This window comes from Buteo buteo, chromosome 4 (assembly GCF_964188355.1).
Source record: "Buteo buteo chromosome 4, bButBut1.hap1.1, whole genome shotgun sequence".
Taxonomy (NCBI): Eukaryota; Metazoa; Chordata; class Aves; order Accipitriformes; family Accipitridae; genus Buteo; species Buteo buteo.
In genome coordinates, this window is record NC_134174.1 from 38,332,725 (window position 1) to 38,351,537 (window position 18,813).

Here is an 18,813-nt window from a genome sequence, read left to right on the forward strand (position 1 = left end):
CTGTGGAGTCTTTCTAGCTTGGGTCACCTTCCCTGACCTTGACTCATCTGGTGCCCCAAAAAATCCCTTTCAGGAGAAGCACCTCACCCTCTCCTGGGTTGTTCACCTTGCATCTGTCTGGACGTCTTTCCACCAATAATTTTTTTTTTTTTAATTTAGCAGCTCAGATCTTGCTCTTTAAATTATTTTCTCCACATGCAGGTAGGAGCAGTAATTCTTGACAGACTCCCTAGCAATTGCTATAATCACTAGTGGAATAGCTTTAATGTTAGGAGCTCGTCATTTGCCTGGTGGAAAATGAGTTCTACCAAAGATGGGTATATCACAGACACATGTTCCATGAAATAGTAGTCTTGGCAGAATTAACTTCAAAATGTTAATAAAAATGTATAGATTACATTTGTATATATTTTTCCCAGATATTTTTATGACTGTCAGAAAGCTTGCAAAAGGTATCTGTGTTAGGATCACACCCTTCAATGCAGCTTCACCTGGGATATTGTCACCTTGTGGAGATTATTAGCACGAAGTGGGCAACAAGATAGGAAATAAGAAATGACACTCTTTTTTTTCCATGTGAATTTTAGGGGTGATTTTGGTATATGAAACAGAATGTTGTGTGTTCTGACCATGTTTTAAATATGCATAGAGGTCCATACTCTTTGAAAAGCACTGTGTGATTATTGATAACTCCAAGCAGTCAAGACCTCAGTTTGTTCTTCTCTAAAAGCTAGATTGCTCCATCCTTACAGAGAGCAGCATATGCACAAATAAATCTTGAACATATTGCATATTTTCTCAACCATGTCACCCAATCAGTGGAAATGGTCTCTTAATGCTTGTGTAAAATTAGAATGGGATTCAAGCCTATCTAGGGAAATCTATTTTTCAGATACCTTTGGGAACACACATTGAAGGAGTTGTGTAAATTTTTCCACTGTTTGCGTTGTGCTGAAAACAATAGAATCGCACAAATAAGGAGGACAGATTTAAAAAGTGTTCTGAAAGAAAGGCCATTCAGGCAGTCAGACCAAAGGAATGGTCAGCAAAAGCCATCCTCTTTGGTAATGCACTGTCATGGTGACTCACAAACAAAAGGCCGTCTGTCTGACTTATCAGTCTCCTTCCAGCCTCTAACTTACTAGTTGCCTTTTGGTGTGAACATGAGCATCTGCTGGAGTCATGGATGGACTGTTCAGAGTTCAGCAGTCCAGAAGCCAAGTGACTCAAAGATTTCTTGCCATGGAGATGGTAAACAAAAAGCTGGGTTGGAATTACCAAGGAGTAGAATATGAAGACACACTATAAAAACAATATGTAAAACTGTTTTCTTTGTGAATAAACAATTTCACTTGAAGTTTTTGTTGCTTTTTCTCTCATGCAGTTAATTTGTGCTGCAGTTGTCCCTCTATTAACCTTCCAGGAAAGTTTGTATACTGACATTGACTGAAGAGTCTTCCTGGAGCAGAAGAAAGAAATCCTGTAGTCCCAATTTAGCTGTAGTCATTGTGTTAAGCTAAAGCAATTTCAGTTTCGTGCATAGATGACCTATGTCAAACCTCCATGTCAAGTGTTGGGAGGATGTTCTTGTAGTTCATGTTACGGAGGGAGTTATTTGATACACAACTAATCTCAACTAGTTTTGTTCAGGGTTTTCCTTGTGGAACTGGACAAGTTAGTATAAACTTCCTGTAACTGCGTGTTCATTAGTTCTCAGTTTTGCAAGGTGGAAATGCTTGTCCTTCACTCTCTTTTTTTCTTTTCTTTTTCTTTTTTTTTCTTTCTTTTTTTGGTTTCCACTTTTGACAGTAAAACTTTCAGGGAAGGAACTACTTGTGTATGTTTGTGGCATCCAGCACGTGAAGACCTCAATCTTAGCTTAGAGATCTGAGTATCTCTCTAGTAGTGAACATAAAGTAAAAGTTGAACAAAACTGAAAAAGGACAAAGAAGGTTTGAATAGGTTTGACTTGATCCTGAAATCTTCCTCCATAGCTAAGTCAATTACCTTGCACTGATAACATCAAAGTAACTCATATGCTGAACGTACCACATGTTCTCTTCTATCTCATAATATATTAAATTTTTTTAATGCCTGGAATGCCAGGCCATCTTAAAGGTATTTTAGGTATTTTTCTATTATTGCTTATATAGTTTTTTGGTATTATAGTTCCCTTTGAAGTAGTTCTCTTACCCACTGAATTCCACAAAGGGAGGCTCTCCTAGAGGGACTGCAGCCTCCAGTCACCAGGGTATAACTCACAAATATAAGTATATGAGAGATGTCAGCTATCACTTGCTGGTGACCCCGTAGCAGTAGCCTTCTGTGGGTGGAGAATGTCAAGATGCTAAGTTTGTCTCTTCCAGGAAGCCTGAGTTTTTTGATGTTCCTGAAACTTTTCTAATTAGAAGAGTTGTATAGTGAGTTTGATCAGAGTCAGTAACTATAGTTCCAATGACTTTGGGTTTTATCATGGCTTTTCAACAGTTTACTGTAGTTTACTAAATACTGGTGGTCACAAAGTAGCATTGGATTTTACTGATATACAATATTTAGGAGACATATTAGGTACCTGACTTACGATTGTATTTGGGCTCATAGCCACCTTTGGGTCTTGGGAGTACTATCCACAGCATGAGGTTTTACAGACTGATATTTTGTCCTGTACTCCTGAGAATGTCTGCAAGTTAAAAAAGGAGGAGAAACCCAAATTAATGCATAGTATCTAGATAGGTGTACTGTCCTCTCAGATATGAAGGGATTTCTCTCTGCATACCAAATGCCAGGCTTGGGCGCATTTCTGTCTTAATTAAATGTACACTACTCTTGTGAGTGTTTGGAGGTGGGGGGAAGCTGTGGCCCAGTGGCCTGAATTAAGCAGAACAGATATTTTGTTACCAGAAACTGTTCATTTTACCTAAGCTGGTTTTGTTATCAAGCCTATATTGTAGAATGGCATTTGAGCAGCTACTGTGTCACAGTAAGGAAACCAGGCGAAAATGGGAATTACGGTAACTTGTACATAGCAAAAACATGAAGCTGAGTTCCATGTAGATCAATGGTAGTGGGATGGGACTCTGCAACTTAGGTTACATGTGCAGATCTTAAAATAAAGAAACTGGAAAGAGGTAAGAAATCCATATCAGTCTGTTAGTTCACTCTGAGTTTTTTTTACGGTCTTGCAATTACTCAGGAAAGAGTTACAGCTCATTATCATAGCTTTTTGAATAAAATTTTACAATAGCAAAGCTAGTTGCTCTGCTGGGGTAACCTTCAATGAGAGTCTTCCTGTGTTGCAGTTCTGTATTTGAAAGCAGATCTTTATATTCTGTGCAGAACTTAAAAACTTCAACATAAAACATATTTATCCATCAAATATTTATTCTCTATGTGTATTGAATCAGTTTTCCCTCAGTCAGAACCTCTACATCCAGAGCAGTGCTACATAGCACTGAGAGCTTTAACTTTTTTGGTTTTAATCATTCCAAACTGTAGGTGTAGAATATGAATACAGGTTTTCGCTCAGCCCTCCAGGCTCAGCTATATCAAAGTATCAAAGGAAAATATGATCAGATATCAAATATATATTTTTATATTATTAGATACATTTAGGTGTTCACTATGGAATGTGGTATAGAAAAATACCTTAAATTTAAGTGTGGTCATTAAACTGAGACAGGTACATTGCACATAGCTAGGTTTTCATGTTCTGACTTGACACAAAATTCTGCTTTTTTTTTTTTTTTTAAATGCTAGACAGCAGAGGCCACCTAGCATATGCAAACTCCCTTGTAGTTTTCTCTCTTTTGCCTCTGCAGAGCTACTAGGAATCGATTACCTAGCTTACACTGCAGTAGCAGTTTAAGTTTCTTTTCTCTCTTTGCCAGTCATTTCCCCAGGTCCTGTTGCAGAGCTGGGGCTTTATCGTACTGCAGCAGGTCTCTCAGTGAGATTAATAATTTATTTCTGCCTTTAAGAGATGTTCGTAGAGCCTGTCAAGAGCCTTCCATTATGTTTGGGCCTTGACAAGTTCTAAGAGCAGTCAAGGAGCTGCCTGGCTTGCTCTGTGCAAAACACCTGAGCTGCTGTCAGCCAGGCTGCTGCAGTACGTTTGTCCTGCTGTGTTAACCCAACATGGCTGAGGAGGTGGGAATGTGTGGCCCTTCTGCTCTACTCTGATGAATTTACCATTCAAACAGCACAAGTTTAGGGAAATTTCTGCACTTACCTGCTACTGTAAACCACCTGAAATCTTTGACACAGGGAGAAGGTTACCTCTTTCTGTTTTCATTAGCTGAAGCAGTGATAGCCTCCCCATGAAGAGCACTTCTGGTCTCCTCTCTGCCACTGAGGCAGAGACCTAAAGGGTCCTTAACCCTGCCAAAGAAAGGATTGTTTACCCAAGTCCCAGATGTGTCTCACATGCATCTATTATGTTCAAGCTTCTTTGAAGATCTGAAGACGATTATCCTGCCTATAGACTGAAGATTGATGTCACCAATAATTTTGTTCAGGGCCTGCATATGAGAGGGGGAAAAAAAAGACAATGTTTTGCAGGGCTGTGCAAGTAATAAAATTAACAAGTAGCTTCTTGAACTAGTAATGGGCTGTAAGTGGATTTTTACAGGAAAAAATGGTATCTACCTCAGTGAGCTCTTGGGAAAACGTCACACAAAAGTCTGAGCTGAGCAAAGGGTTTTAGTTGTTCACTTAGAAACTCCTATGATATTTAAATGTTTGAGGAAAAGTTTGAAGGATTGGGGTCAGGATTGGAAAAATGTTATTTGCTAATCTTTCTGGTGAAAAAGGTACTACTGAAAACTGCATGATTTATAACAGGGCCACAAAAATCCAGTTCACGCTCTTGTTTTGGGTTTTTGTTTTGGTGGGTTTTTGGTTGGGGTTTTTTTGTTAGTTTTTGGGGTTTTTTTATGAGAAACAAACAGAATTCTCAGCAAGTCGGTTTCTTTTCTAATTCTCCTACTTGTTTGGTTCTCAGGTTTTGAACTTGGCTTTGCTATGGCAAGTCCCAATGCCCTGGTGTGCTGGGAGGCCCAGTTTGGCGACTTCCACAACACGGCGCAGTGTATAATAGACCAGTTCATCAGCTCCGGCCAGGCCAAGTGGGTTCGTCACAACGGGATCGTCCTGCTCTTGCCACATGGAATGGAAGGAATGGTGAGAGCTGCTGGCTGGCATGTGCGGCCGGGAAATGCTGTCTACTGTGCCTTCCTCTGTGGCTGTAAAAGCCAAAGGTGTCTTGGGGATCCGATAGTGATACAAAGCTGGGGGGAGGAAGGCACTGTTTAGCATGTTGGACTGCTTCAGTGCTACAGAAAAGAATGTGGATAGATTGATTGGTGAGAACCAAAAAAAACCTGAGAAATATTTCTGAGCTCTTAGCTTTGTGTCCTTCTTAGTGGCACGTACCACTTTTTCCCATTCTTTTCTTTTTTCTTTTCCTTTTTTTTGTATCTTTCTATCTTTCCCTAAGACACTGCTTTCTTTCCCTAGAAAGCTGGATTCTTAGTGTACAGTAAGAAAGAAATCATTAGTGTCTAGCAGTTCTTGCTTGGTTTTATTTTGCATGAAGTATGTCTGTGTAAACTCTGCACTAACTTCTCTTGCAATGAAATGATATGAAACAGCTTTAAAACTTCTTCAAAAATCACTGACATTGAGTAAGTTTGATATAATAAGAAATTTCCCTCTTTCTGAAAAGGAAAATGTTTCTACTAGCTGTTGACTGTTTTCTTTGGTGGCTAGTAGGAAGAACTAGACAGTGTCTTAAAGGGAAAGGGCATGGGCACACTCTGGATATAATGTATGAAGTTCATAGCAGCAGTAGAATTGTTCTTCAGATCTTTTAAATTATTTTTAAAAGTTACATGAACATCATATCAGGCTATGTTGATTTTCTCCTTTTCAAGTGCATCAACATTCATGAATTGATGCATGTATGTTTCTAGTTTTCTATTAAGAAAAGCATAGTATGTGCCACAGTGGCAATCTCCATCTGTATAAATGCTCTAGACCCTTTCACTACAAACTGTGTCATTTCCATTCTCACAAACAGTTCAGTTTATTTCCATTCAATTATAATCCTGTCCTGATATACTGGGGTGCATTCATATCTTATTAATGGCTTTCCATACCCATTTGCGCGTAAAGAATAAAGGGTCTGACACTGTTCACAAGAGTTTTGATAAATTAATTTTTTTTAAAATGAATCCTGAGAGACAGCCTGAATGTGCCCTCAGCAGGAGGTGTGATCCTCTGCGGGGAAGCACTCCACTGAAGGGAGCTCGTTCTCTGCTACTTAAAATACAGTTAATCTTTCTTTTCTCTTAGCCACTTGGCAGCTAAGATTTGCCCAGATCTTCTGAAACACGCTGATTTTGCTACTAGTGTCAGGTGTTTTCATAATATTGAAGAATCCCACCAGGCTGTTGAAATCTGTTATCTTCCCAGAGGAGCTTTCCATTACAGAAGCGTTATTCTCTCTATAACTACAGTGTTGGGGACAGAATGATTTGGGGAAGGATTCGTAATGGGATATGGATCCCTTCACCTTTAGGTCATGCATTCACAGGCAAGTTGGCTGTGATTGAAAGACTCTGCTGCCTAATGGCTCCTTGGGGACTCATCTGAAAGTAGCTAATGGATTCAGTATAGGTCTCACTGGGTAGGTGGTCACAGTAAACCCTATGCCATCCCACGCAGCAGTTGCTGGCAACGTGACTGGTGGTGTCAGCAGAGAAATCAAAGAGGGATGTGAACATTGAAGCTGTGGATTGAGGTTGTTGCTGGGGCAGCGTATGTGTGTATGAGGGAAGCCTCACGTGTCTCTCCTTTAATTGTTTGCTAGTAACATCTCTGTTTCCAGCCTACTGAATTCAGTGTGCTTGCGAAGCACTGTGTTTGTGCATGTATAGGTTGTACTTAGTGTAGGATTTGATTTACAGCAAATAGATGTATACAGCAGAGGTATTGCAATATTGGACTGTTACTATGCACCATAGTTTTGCGCGACTTTGCTGCTTGTTCTCAAGCCTTTACCCATCTATGACCAGATTATTTGGTGCCTCAACAGTGGAGACAGACTTCAAAAGAGTAGTTATGCAAGGCACAATTCTTGGCTGTTTATATTACTCCTTTGTTGCTGGTGGACTGTTTTTTTCCTTTGAATTCCCTTAGTCCATAGAGTGACTCCTGCACTTGAAATCAGGGAGGATGATGTGCTGAATCAAGGTGGACTACTAGCTGTTAGAAAAATGAGTGATTTTGGAGATCATATATTAAGGTTTCTACACAGGAAGTTATGATGAGAGACGGCCATATAAAGAAAAAAGCTCTTTATGAACATTGTTAGCTTAGGAGTCATGGAGAGATTTGAGGGCTGTAATAGTTTATAACTTCAGGTTAAAGTACTTTGCAGCTGTCTCCAAAATGAAAGTCCTTCCTAACAGTAACTGTCACTTGAACAAGCAAAGGCTGCCAGCATTAGCAATAAATAAAAAAGCATACTGCATTCTCGTACTCCTCACAGCTTTCTCTCATCCTTTATAAACAAGGACATGAGAGGAAAGATAACAGATTCTGTTACACTCCTTATTCCTGTTATAGTCTGTGGCCAGCATGCATGTTTTGCTAGTGTAAAGTGGATCTAACAATCTTTGTGCACTAAAAGAAATTACCTTGGGTACTGCTGGTGAGGCAGTGGATGTGAGCGTTCAGTACTTTGACAGAATGTAAAATACCTCCTGAGGAGGCAGAAATTAATCATAGGTTAGTTTGGCAGTTAATGTGTACGTGTATTTTGATCCATTTTAGCTGAAGCATTCATCTAGGCTATTTTGTCTGGTACTGAACAGTGAACAATGGTAGGAGAGAGATCCTGAGTCTGCTTTTGTTGCTAACATAGCAAAGATAGTTGGCAGTTAACTTTTTGTGTTTGCTCCTGTTCAGCATGCAACTGTGATTTGGCCCAAAGAAGTGTGAGTCACTGCAGTACACTGACGCATGTGGTGTTTCACTTCCTGCTCCTTTTTGCCCTGCATAAGCAAGGTTGTTCTTGTGCTCCCATGGACCTACTGCCCTTTCACTGGTCTTCATTGTGCAGCTATACAGAAGCTAGAAATTACTTACAGCTGGTAAAATCATTGGAAATCCGTGTGAAACCTAATCTTCTCCTATGAAAACAGTTTATAGAAGACAAAGAATTCCAGTCCTGCAGTGTGTCCTCTCTTCCTACTGCTGCTGCCATTGATGCTTTTGGCTGGGGGGCGGGGGGGGGGGCAGGTGTGCAGCCTGGTGCAGAGCTGCCAGGGTGACAGGAGGTACTTACGCAGTGTGTGACCTAGACTGATGTCTAACTGCTGATTTGGCTTTTTAATGTTGTTTTAAATGATACCTTTACCAGGGTCCAGAGCATTCATCAGCCAGGCCTGAGAGGTTTCTGCAGATGAGCAATGATGATTCTGATGCTTATCCAGTAAGTAGATTTGTCAAAGACCATGTCCTTTTTTTGCTTTTCACATCTCAGAGATTTTTTTCTTTGTAAGAAGCATCCTTTTAGCTAGGTATAGTGGGGTAAGATTTAGCTTCAGGCCTTGGTGTAACATTAACTTGATCCCAGTAAAAGTAATGGAAGTATGCAGTATATGCTGCTTCATTGCAAAGCTGAGGTCATATACAATTAATCTCTGGCAGCATGATCTTTTTATGGCTGTTCCTCAGGGCCAGTGATTCTGCTTGTTTATATTGCTGTGCATACTGCAAATAGGTGTCTCTAGCTAATTTCTGAAGGAGGCCAAGTGAGACTACACCTGGCTTTTTGCAGTGGAGCTAAATAGTACTGCTGGGAACACGAAAATAAGCAACTTCTAAATTTGATTCAGCTAAGACCTTCATACGTTGGTCATTCATTTCTACACATAAAGTACATAACTCTACAGGATACCGGGCATCCACTTCCCCGCTGCAGATTTCCTAAGAAACACTGCTATACATTAATTGAAAAGCCCACCAATTAAAAAAAAAAAGCAGAATAAAATGTATGTTTCCGTTTGGGCCCTGGGTTTGTTACCCTTGGGGCAATGATAGTTCCAAAGCCATGTTCCTCCTCATCTAAAAGTGATTTTTGTCAGTGTACTGGCAGAATAAAGACCTGTTTGTTTGACTATATTTAAGCACTATCAGTTGCACGCAATAAGCAAGTTAGAAATTTTATCATAGAAGGTAGGAGCTCAAACCATGGACCAGGAAATCATGCTAGGTGCTGTACCAATCTGTAATGAGATTATTGTACCTATACCTATAGATGTGCTTACCTAATATATATGCACGTAGATATGGATACCCCCCCCCATATTTGTAAAATACATAAATGTAAACCATATGAATTTTATGTATTAAAATATAGTATAAGAGGACAGGACACCTACCAAAAAATGGGGGGGAGAGAGAGTTAACTATACACTCAAAAAATGAATTATAGTTTTAAGATTCTTTCAAAGGGGTTCTATTTTGTCTTCCACCTACTGAAGTCCTAGTCCTCCTCACCCTTCCATCCTGGACTTCCCAGCTTGCCGAAATTAATGGAAGCTTTTTGCATTTATTTGCATACATTTTTGGGAAGAAGTAGAAATAGAAGAGAATGATTTGTAGGGATGCTTCCCTAGCTAATAATATAATCTCAGCAGAGATCTGCTAATTAAGTTTTTTGAGTTGCTAAGAGTCAGAAATAGAAGGATGGCTTTCAGGCCTTTTTTTCTGATCTTTTAGACATTTTTCTAATGCCTTCAATGTCTCTCTCAGGAGTTCAGTGAGCAGTTTGAAGTCTCCCAGCTGTATGAATGCAACTGGATTGTGGTGAATTGTTCAACTCCAGCCAATTACTTTCACGTCCTCAGAAGACAGATCTTGCTGCCATTCAGAAAACCGGTAAAGTTACTGTGATGGACTTGGTTATTCTAGGTATATTAACCCTCACATAAAGCGGGGTCTTTCTTTGTGTATGACATACTGCTGAAAAGAACAAGATTCGTTGGTGAAAAACCTTAATTGAACACAGGTTGAAATCGCTGATTTGATGGAATGAAACTCAGTTCCGACTTAGTAAAACTTAATTTTCAGCTTTACTTCCTTCTAGCTGTGCAGGCCTTCAGATGAGCTTGTCAAGACACAATGTACCTAACAGGTTACATAACTATAATCTGCATGTCTAATTGCTGAAACTTCAAAAACCTAAGATAGAACTGTTGAATGTATTACTGGTTCATAGCCTGTGATTTCATTTTGTTCTCAAAAAAGAAGCATAAGCAATGGTTTTTGAGAACCTTTAAAGTGAGTGGAGTACCCAAATCTTTTGAATAATTTTGAAACTTCCTAGGCTTTCAAAGCAGGAAAAAATAATTTACTGTGTTTGCTATTCACATTAATTTGATCTATAGCATATTCAGTTTGTGGTTTTTGTATGAACAGTGTTACAAATGTTGCATGTAATAATGTAGATAAAGCAGTTCCTGAGTGTTGGAAATATTTCTGTCTTACAGCTGATTATTTTGACACCCAAGTCACTGCTGAGGCATCCAGAAGCTAAATCCAGTTTTGATGAAATGGTGTCTGGTAGGTGACCTTAAAGTATTGTGGACAAATAATGAGCTATACCAAGTTGCATGTCAGACTGAAGAAGAGAATCTGCTCTGGAGAGTTTGCCTTTTCCTTGGCATAATTTCTGTGGAGCTGTTGTAGTGAGATCTAGTATGGACTTTTGCTGAAAAGTCTGCTTTCAAGTACAGATTCTTAATTTTAACAGGCTTCTCTTGTAATCAACTGTTAATCTTAAAGGCAGTGGAAAGTGCATTCCCCTCTCTGCAGGGACATTCCTCTCAATAGGCTGTTAGGTCCCTCTGCTCTTTTTCTCTTCATATAAAAGTTGACTCATTCTTTGTACTGCCCCTCCGCCCCCAGATGTGAGGGATAGGTTGTAATCACACTGTGCCCATCTGGAAGAATGAGGGGCCTATTTCTTCTTACAATGCTCAGTTCTGGGGCTTCTATGTCACGCCAGTGATCTGAAGTGAGATCAGTGAGTTCAGAGCTGTAGGCTACCACTCCAGCTGTTGTTGCCATGCCATCAGCACCAAGCGATATGTAGCAACTGCAGAGGTAATACCAAAACTGGAGGGATTTGTCTTGCCATGCACTGGTTAGAACATGTTAGAGTGGCATGAGGAAATGTAGTGAAACGAAGTGAGTGATTAAAGTGATTATTCAGAGTGAGAGGGGTGTGGAGAGGATAGGTGTGGTGGTCTGACTCCAGTTCTAGTGGGTGTCTTGACAGCTTTCAGCAAAGAGTAACTGCTTGGTTTTTTAAAAGCAAGTTACAGTATATAAACATGCTTAAATATTGCATTATCTCCTTTTTGTTGGTGAGTAAAGTTTGCTTCTAAAGCAAAGGCATTTGCTGGGTTTGATTACTGTTTAAAATTGGTCAGATTAGAAATTCCGTAGAGATTTAGATTTGTCATTTTGTCTTGGGAGTCCCCTCTACTTCAGGCTAATACTCAACAGTGGCCAAACTCCTAATTAACATTGAATTCTGACATACTTTCATGTTCCTGCTGAAGAGGACAGCAAGTAGTAAAGCATTGCTGACTCTCAGCTAACTCTCTTTGCTCTGTTTTTAACGGAAAGCTGAGAAGGAGAGGAAGACTGACTCTAGCTGACCCAATGAAGCACAGATTCAGTCTTTTTTAATGAAGAATTCTGCTGTTCAGTGAGACAGGATAATTCTGACATAAATCAGTCCCTCTTTCATATGGTCGTGCTGCTGCTTTTCTCCCCTCAAGATAAATGGTTCAAACAGGAGCTTATTCTCCTGGTAAGTGGGTGTGCTGATTCAGACTGGGAGGTCATGCCACTGTCTGCTACCTTGCAGTTGGTTAATGTGGGAATAGTTCTAATCAATCATATAAGAGAGCAAAGGAAAGGATCTTTTAGACCATCAAGTCCCTCTTCCAGTTTCATGTATCCCAAGCAAATTGTTCTCCTGGGAGATGATATTACAGGGGAAAAGATATCTAGCAGTGAGGATATGCATCTGATACTGTATCTTACCACTTAAACATATGGCTCAGTACTATGCTAATTCTTCCTTTGGCTAACGCTGTTTTAGCTCTCAAACAAAGGTTTAAATCACATAAATTTATGGCAGTAATGTGTGTGCTTGTGTAAATATTTCTGCAGTTGCCAGATTTAGTTGCATTATGAATATGTGTTATGCTTTTATATGAAAATGTTCTAAAATTTTCTAAACCTATATTAATGTTACGTGGTTGAGATCATCTTGGAAAGAAGAAACAATATTTCAGGTAATTCTCTGAAAAAAAAAAAAGGGAAGTAAAGGTGAGCTATCCAATCAATTTAAAATTGAAGGTGTAATGCGCAACACAAAGCTAAAAAAAAATCCACTGTTAATATGTTTCTGTCTATTAAGTGTGAAAGAGTGGATTATTGACAGTCTTTTAACTTCTTGAAACTAAACTGCTTAGCACTTTAGCAGAATTACTGGTCTGAAAAGTAGGAGTAGAGAGGCAGCAGAATGCCGTGACCATTGCAACCTGCTGCTTGCTCAGTAAAGGACTGTTTCCTGGGCTGCTTTATTACAATGGCAGTTCACTGAGATCACTTTTCTAATTTGTGCTCTAACTAGGTACCACTTTCCAACGCGTGATTCCTGAGAATGGGCTGGCAGCTCATGCACCACATGAGGTCAAGCGAGTGATTTTCTGCACAGGAAAAGTATACTATGATCTTGTGAAAGAAAGAAAGAATCAAGACCTGGAGAAACAAGTAGCTATAACCAGGCTTGAACAGGTGAGCTCCCTGATCCTCAGAAGACAGGGTCCTTGGGGAGACTTTCAGCAAGGGGTTCCTATGCTTTTAAATAGATATCACTTGCCAGAAAGGATGGTGATAGCATTTTTATAGCACTTTGCATCTTACAAGACATTATCTAATCCTTCATGGCCTTGTGGAGAAGGAACACATCAAGAGTGTACTAGACTGTCCTGGTTTCAGCTGGGATAGAGTTAACTGTCTTCCTAGTAGCTGGCACAGTGCTATGTTTTGAGTTAGGTATGAGAAGAATGTTGATAACACACTGATGTTTTCAGTTGTTGCTAACTAATGTTTAGACTAAAGTCAAGGATTTTTCAGCTTCTCATGCCCAGCCAGTGAGAAAGCTGGAGGGGCACAAGAAGTTGGGAGGGGACAGAGCCAGGGCAGCTGACCCAAACTGGCTGATGGGGTATTCCATACCATGTGACATCATGCCCAGTATATAAACTGGGGGAGTAGGGGTGGGGAGATCGCTGCTCAGGGACTAACTGGCGTTGATCAGCAGGTGGTGAGCAATTGCACTGCGCATCATTTGTATATTCCAATCCTTTTATTATTACTGTTATTTTATTAGTGTTATTATCATTATTAGTTTCCTCTTTTCTGTTCTATTAAACTGTTCTTATCTCAACCCACAATTTTTACTTCTGTTCTCGATTTTCTCCCCCATCCCACTGGATGGGGGGGGGAAGTGAGTGAGCAGCTGCGTGGTGCTAAGTTGCTGGCTGGGGTTAAACCAGGACATGGACAATGAGATCCAGAAAGCTTGGTAACTTTTCCAGAACAATGTAACAAAGTGAAGGTTACAATATTATGGCACCTTAAATTTGTATATCCAACCTGCTAGGTTTAAACGTTGTGAATAGTACACTTTGCAGCTATATTGCCATTCACTAATTAAGGACTTGTATTGTCACAGCTACTTCACTAGAAAAACTGTAGGAATGCAGGAGATCTGGACTATGACCTACTTCTGTTCATACTGGTACAACTATAAAATACGTGTGTATTCACTTCTGACAGCATGAAATCAATTAAAGAAATACGAGTCACTTTAAAGAACATATAGCAATTATGTTAGGTACTAAATGGTTAATTACAATGGGTGGTTGTAATACCTGATAGATAAAAGGCTTTCCTACCATGGGCTAACACCATGTAAGGGAAAGCTTTGCCAGTTATTACCCTCTCTTTCCAGATCTCACCGTTCCCCTTTGACTTGCTGAAAGAAGAACTTGAGAAGTATCCAGGTGCTGATCTAGTTTGGTGTCAGGAGGAACACAAAAACAGTGGATATTATGATTATGTCAAACCTCGTTTCCGCACTATTGTGAACCACACTCGACCTATATGGTATGAGACTTTAAAGAATTGCTCTGTCTCCTGGGCTGATTTGTTTGCTTTTAAATTTGGTTGGGGTTTCTTTTGGTTTGGTTTTGTTTGGGGTTTTTTTGCTTTAAATTTGTTTTTGATTTGAGGATGTTATTCCTGGGGAAGTCAGGTTCTTCACAAATCAAAACCTCTGGGTTTGGGTTCTTGGATGAAGGAGGGAAAAGTCTAGATGACTATCTCAAATGCATCATGCATATCCTGCTCCTCCTTGTAGTTCTAAAAGAAAATCAGTAGCAGCTAGCTCTGTATTTATTGTCACTTAGCACAGCACTTAGCTGTCCTGGAATTTTCTCTCTTATTGTCTAAGATTCTGTGTTTTTTTAAGAATTTCGCTCCAAATATTAGGTTTCTGGAGGAAACAATTGTTGTAAGAGCTCAGTCCAGGTACCTTTGCATTTATTTTAGATAATTGACTCTCAGATCTGCCCATGCAGCTGTTGGAGGAATGAGAGTCTTGATCGCCAAAAGCAAGTTACCTAATTATGAGACAGTGTAGCTGGCTGCTCTGGAGGGGATGGGGGAGAAGACACAGCTTAATATTGATGGGAGGGGGAAAAGAGGGGGAAGCTGAGCAGAAGGTATAACTGATGGTGCAACTTAGATTGATTTTTATTTAAGAAAGATTGATGATTAAATGTCCAAATCTGCCAAGCTGACTTGAATGCATTTAGAAGCATGTTCTCCTGCTTGTTAGTGTCAAAATAGTCTCTCTTCTCACCTCATTTGTCTGCCCAATTCTTTTTGTCACAAAGGTATGTTGGCCGAGAGCCTGCTGCTGCAGCTGCCACAGGCAACAAGAACACGCATCTGGTGTCACTCAGAAGGTTCTTGGACACAGCTTTCAACCTGGAGGCCTTTGAGGGAAAGACATTCTGACTGCAGGGCACCGACCCATCTCTGACTAGTAGTCTCTCAAATCACTCCATCTGAAAGAGGAGATAAAAGTGGGAAAAATACTGGAAGTTACATACTTTTGCTTTACCAGATAAAACGATCCAGCAGCTGACTTCATTAATCTGCACCTTGCTCCCCAGTTTGTAAGAAAAAAAAAATAATTCCAACTTACCTTCCACCATTTTTTGTCACTTGCCTATTTAGATTGGGACCTCTCTGTCACAAGGAGAGTCTCCTGTCCAAGGATACAGTGCTAGCTCAGTGAGGCTCTAATCTCAGTCTACGGGCACTAATTACTGTAAGTAGAGCAGGCATGGACAGCATGATAGTCACACACATCCCTGAAAAAGAAGAGCACATTTGGGAGCCACTACGTAAACAAGGTGCATTGTTACAAGGAAAATGGTTGACAGTTATTTCTAGATATATTGAAGAGGAGTAATGAAACCAAAAAGCAAAGGATTGATAGATGACTTTGGTAGTGTACTGAGTGTGGTTGTTGGAAGGAGATGGTAAGGTAGCCTGGTGATGTGAGGAGGAGGCTGGAAATAGGGAGTCAGATTACAAAGTTGCTAAACTATGGGTGACAACAAAAGTGGTGTGGATTACTTAGGTACAAGCTGGAGGAGGGTGATGAAGGCAGAAATAAAAGGGACCATGAAAAGGTTTGTTGGGGGTAGCTGGGGAGGGAAGATGTCTACACAAGACCACAGCTGATGGAGCAGTGGGTGATCAGCAGGAGAATTCAGCGTCAAATGACTTCACAAGTAAGAGGTGACAGCACCAATTGCTCCCACTCCCTGGGCTGCCTGCTTTGATGCTCTGTGGTATTAGGGAACTGTGGGGTCCTGTGAACATCCTCACTTTGGCTGAACACTCTTTCCCTCACCAAACTACTAGGATCTGCTTTTCTTTGACCTGGTAACACCTGTAAAAAGGTGGTGTTTGGATGAGAAATCTGTGTTTGTGCAACAAGGAGCAGGTTCTCTGCTTTGTCCAGTGCTAATCCCTGCCTCACGTCTCCTTGCTGATACTAATTCAACTCTGAAGTGGCAATTCCTGATTTAGTCACCCTTTTTTATGTTAAGAGGAAGGTGAGCAAGCAACAGTTGCTGACTGACCAAAGGCACATGCTGTGGTTTTGTACAAGTAGTAATTGATTTTTGTCGATTTTTCTTTTTTCCCCCTTTGTGTTTACTTGTCAATTAGGATATCAATTGCCATGTACTTTCAGTATGGACATAAAAGTGAACCACCTCAAGAGCTGGCTCTGTGTAAGGCGGCTGATGTACAGCAGGTGCTGGAGGGGAGAGAACAGCAGGGGTTGTTTCTCTTCCCGGGAAGTAGTGCTTGGCTTCCTGGGAGGCACTGCACAGCAGGGTGGTCTCAGAGTGCCTCTGCTTGTGCTTCCTCCACAGTGCTAGAAGGCAGGTGGGCACCACTTTCCTCTCCCCTCTTAATACAAGAACTAGTGTTGTCAGAAGTCCTGTTCCCTCTGCCCCCAGGAGAGCTTGGGTCTGGGTGAACCTTGTGACTGCGGGTTTCTGCAACGCTAGACTATGTAGTGGCAGGAGACTTCTTCCCTTCTTTCTGCTGGCTGGCAGAGGGAACTGCTCGATTAACAGAGTAAGTGGTGTGGTAGGATGCAGAGGAATGGCGATGCCTGTGTCGAAGCGGGAAGCAGTAACTAGCTGCAGAAGGGCCCAGTGCCCCTGCAGTGCCTGGAGGGTTATGCTAGGTCTGCTGAGCAGCCACTCTGATACATCCTAACAAGTGACTGGAAAACACATAGATGACACTTCACCCCCATTCCCTGTCCTGAGTGTGCTCCTGGGACATATTTGTGTTCTTGGCAGTAAGTTTTACCCCACTGCTGCTGTATTGGCTGTGACATAATAAGGCTTGACAGTTTATGCCTGATTCAGAGAGTCAGGTGATGCTGGAGAGCATCTTGTCTTGTCAAAATAAAAAGCTGTATTCAAAACTTCTAGCTATGATCAGGTACTACTTGTCCAAGCAGGTTACCAAAAAGGGATGTGTGCCTTATGCTGTCCCTTTATTTGGCCTGGAGACAACATGATGGTGAAAAAAAAATATCCTTCTGTCAGAGCATAAAATTAATGTGGTAAGGTACTTACCATGCGATCCAGCACCAAACTTAGTTTAATGTTTGTGAAACTCGGTAGCATCCTTTTAAATCAGGCTGGTTGCCTTGGGCTTTTTCTCTCATTGAAACATTGAAGATAATTCAGTCTTTTCAAACCTATTGAATGTGGAAAGTACTGCAGTTGACAGCAGCAAATTCTGTCTCCTGTCAGTTTCTATAGCTCAAAACATTAAGCTGATAGGCAGTAACCATCATCCAAAGTATTTTAATGCTTTTACGAATGCTTGTTTCTGTGGCAAGAATTGAGTGCAGCTAAATAGTGCTGGCACTGTTTATTGTATTCTGTTTGCAGGTCAGTACTGCATGAAATATGATAAATGCACTTATGCCACAGTATATGCAGAGGTAGAAAACAAAAATTAACATAGAAATGTAAGTGGTAAATGACGGGTTTCCATTTTCATTGTGTATCGTAGATTGTGGCATAATAATTGCATAAAAATTCCATCAAAGAATGTAAGAAACCCCAATACAATAAAAATATGTAAGAAAGAAATTCTCTGTTATGGCTGTTCTTTTTTGACAGTTTCTCCTTTGAGTGCTGGCGTTAGCATCCCATTGGTAAGAGTGCTAGGACAGCTCATTTTTCTGTTTTCTGTTTGTTTTCTCAATAGTGGCTTATTTAAATGTAGTAGCAGTGAGGGAGACAGCATTTGGACTAGAAAAAGATAATTATTCAAAACCATTGGGTTAAAAGTAGTAATAACATTGACGTTATTTTGTTTTAGCCTATTCTAATTTCTTAAAGTAATAAGTGAGCACATTTCTATTGCAAGCAGCATTTTTAAAATACTGGAACTAGACTGGAATTAACTTCTCTTATTTCTAAACACTGGGATTCATTTCTCTAAACATGTTGGCTCAACATATGTTTCTATTGAATTACTTTTCCTGTTGCCTGCACTTTCAGATAGTAAATGTTCAAAAGCTTACTGAAGCATTATAAATTGCTAAATGCATAGATTGTACTTATTGCCAGAATTATGCTGCTTTTCTTCAATGAGGCCCCTTGAATAAAAAACTCTGACAGAGAGTTCTTAAATAGATGCACATTCAATAGGTACATTGTCAACAATGAATGCAAGTTTCTGTAATGGCAGCTTTAAACCAGGTTAAGAGTACCTCTCTGATCTCACAGAAAACAAATACTTTGTTAGAACTGGCTGAAAAGTTAAATACTTTTTACATACTAAATAGCAATCAATCTTTGTAGAGTGTTTGAAAAGGACTGAAGTATTATATAGGCCTCTTCTGCAAGCAGTCTGCACTGAAATTCAAATCACAGCTTTGTAACTCGGAAGGAAGAAACAGCAAATGTGAGAATCAGTTGACTTCATTGTATTTGTGGGTGAGATGCCACTTCATGCATGCCCACAACAGCCAAAGACTTGCTAAGACAAACGGCTTCTGTCACAGAATTATTTTTGTTTCCTAGTAGCTACCTGATGAACTGC

General features: G+C 40.2%; 1 protein-coding gene across 2 annotated transcripts in view; it reads left to right on the forward strand.

Annotated features, from left to right (window-relative positions):
* Positions 1–15,247, forward strand: part of OGDHL (oxoglutarate dehydrogenase L) — a 50,983-nt gene extending 35,736 nt beyond the window's left edge. The window contains exons 16-22 of one of the 2 annotated variants that reach the window (XM_075026886.1): positions 5,000–5,178; positions 8,423–8,494; positions 9,820–9,945; positions 10,557–10,629; positions 12,719–12,882; positions 14,105–14,259; positions 15,051–15,247. In XM_075026886.1, coding sequence (XP_074882987.1) covers positions 5,000–5,178; positions 8,423–8,494; positions 9,820–9,945; positions 10,557–10,629; positions 12,719–12,882; positions 14,105–14,259; positions 15,051–15,174 — 893 coding nt within the window. In that variant the 3' untranslated portion in view covers positions 15,175–15,247. The remainder of the gene's footprint in view (positions 1–4,999; positions 5,179–8,422; positions 8,495–9,819; positions 9,946–10,556; positions 10,630–12,718; positions 12,883–14,104; positions 14,260–15,050) is intronic. The other variant, XM_075026887.1, reaches the window with a different exon arrangement.
* The last annotated feature ends 3,566 nt before the right edge of the window (positions 15,248–18,813 follow it).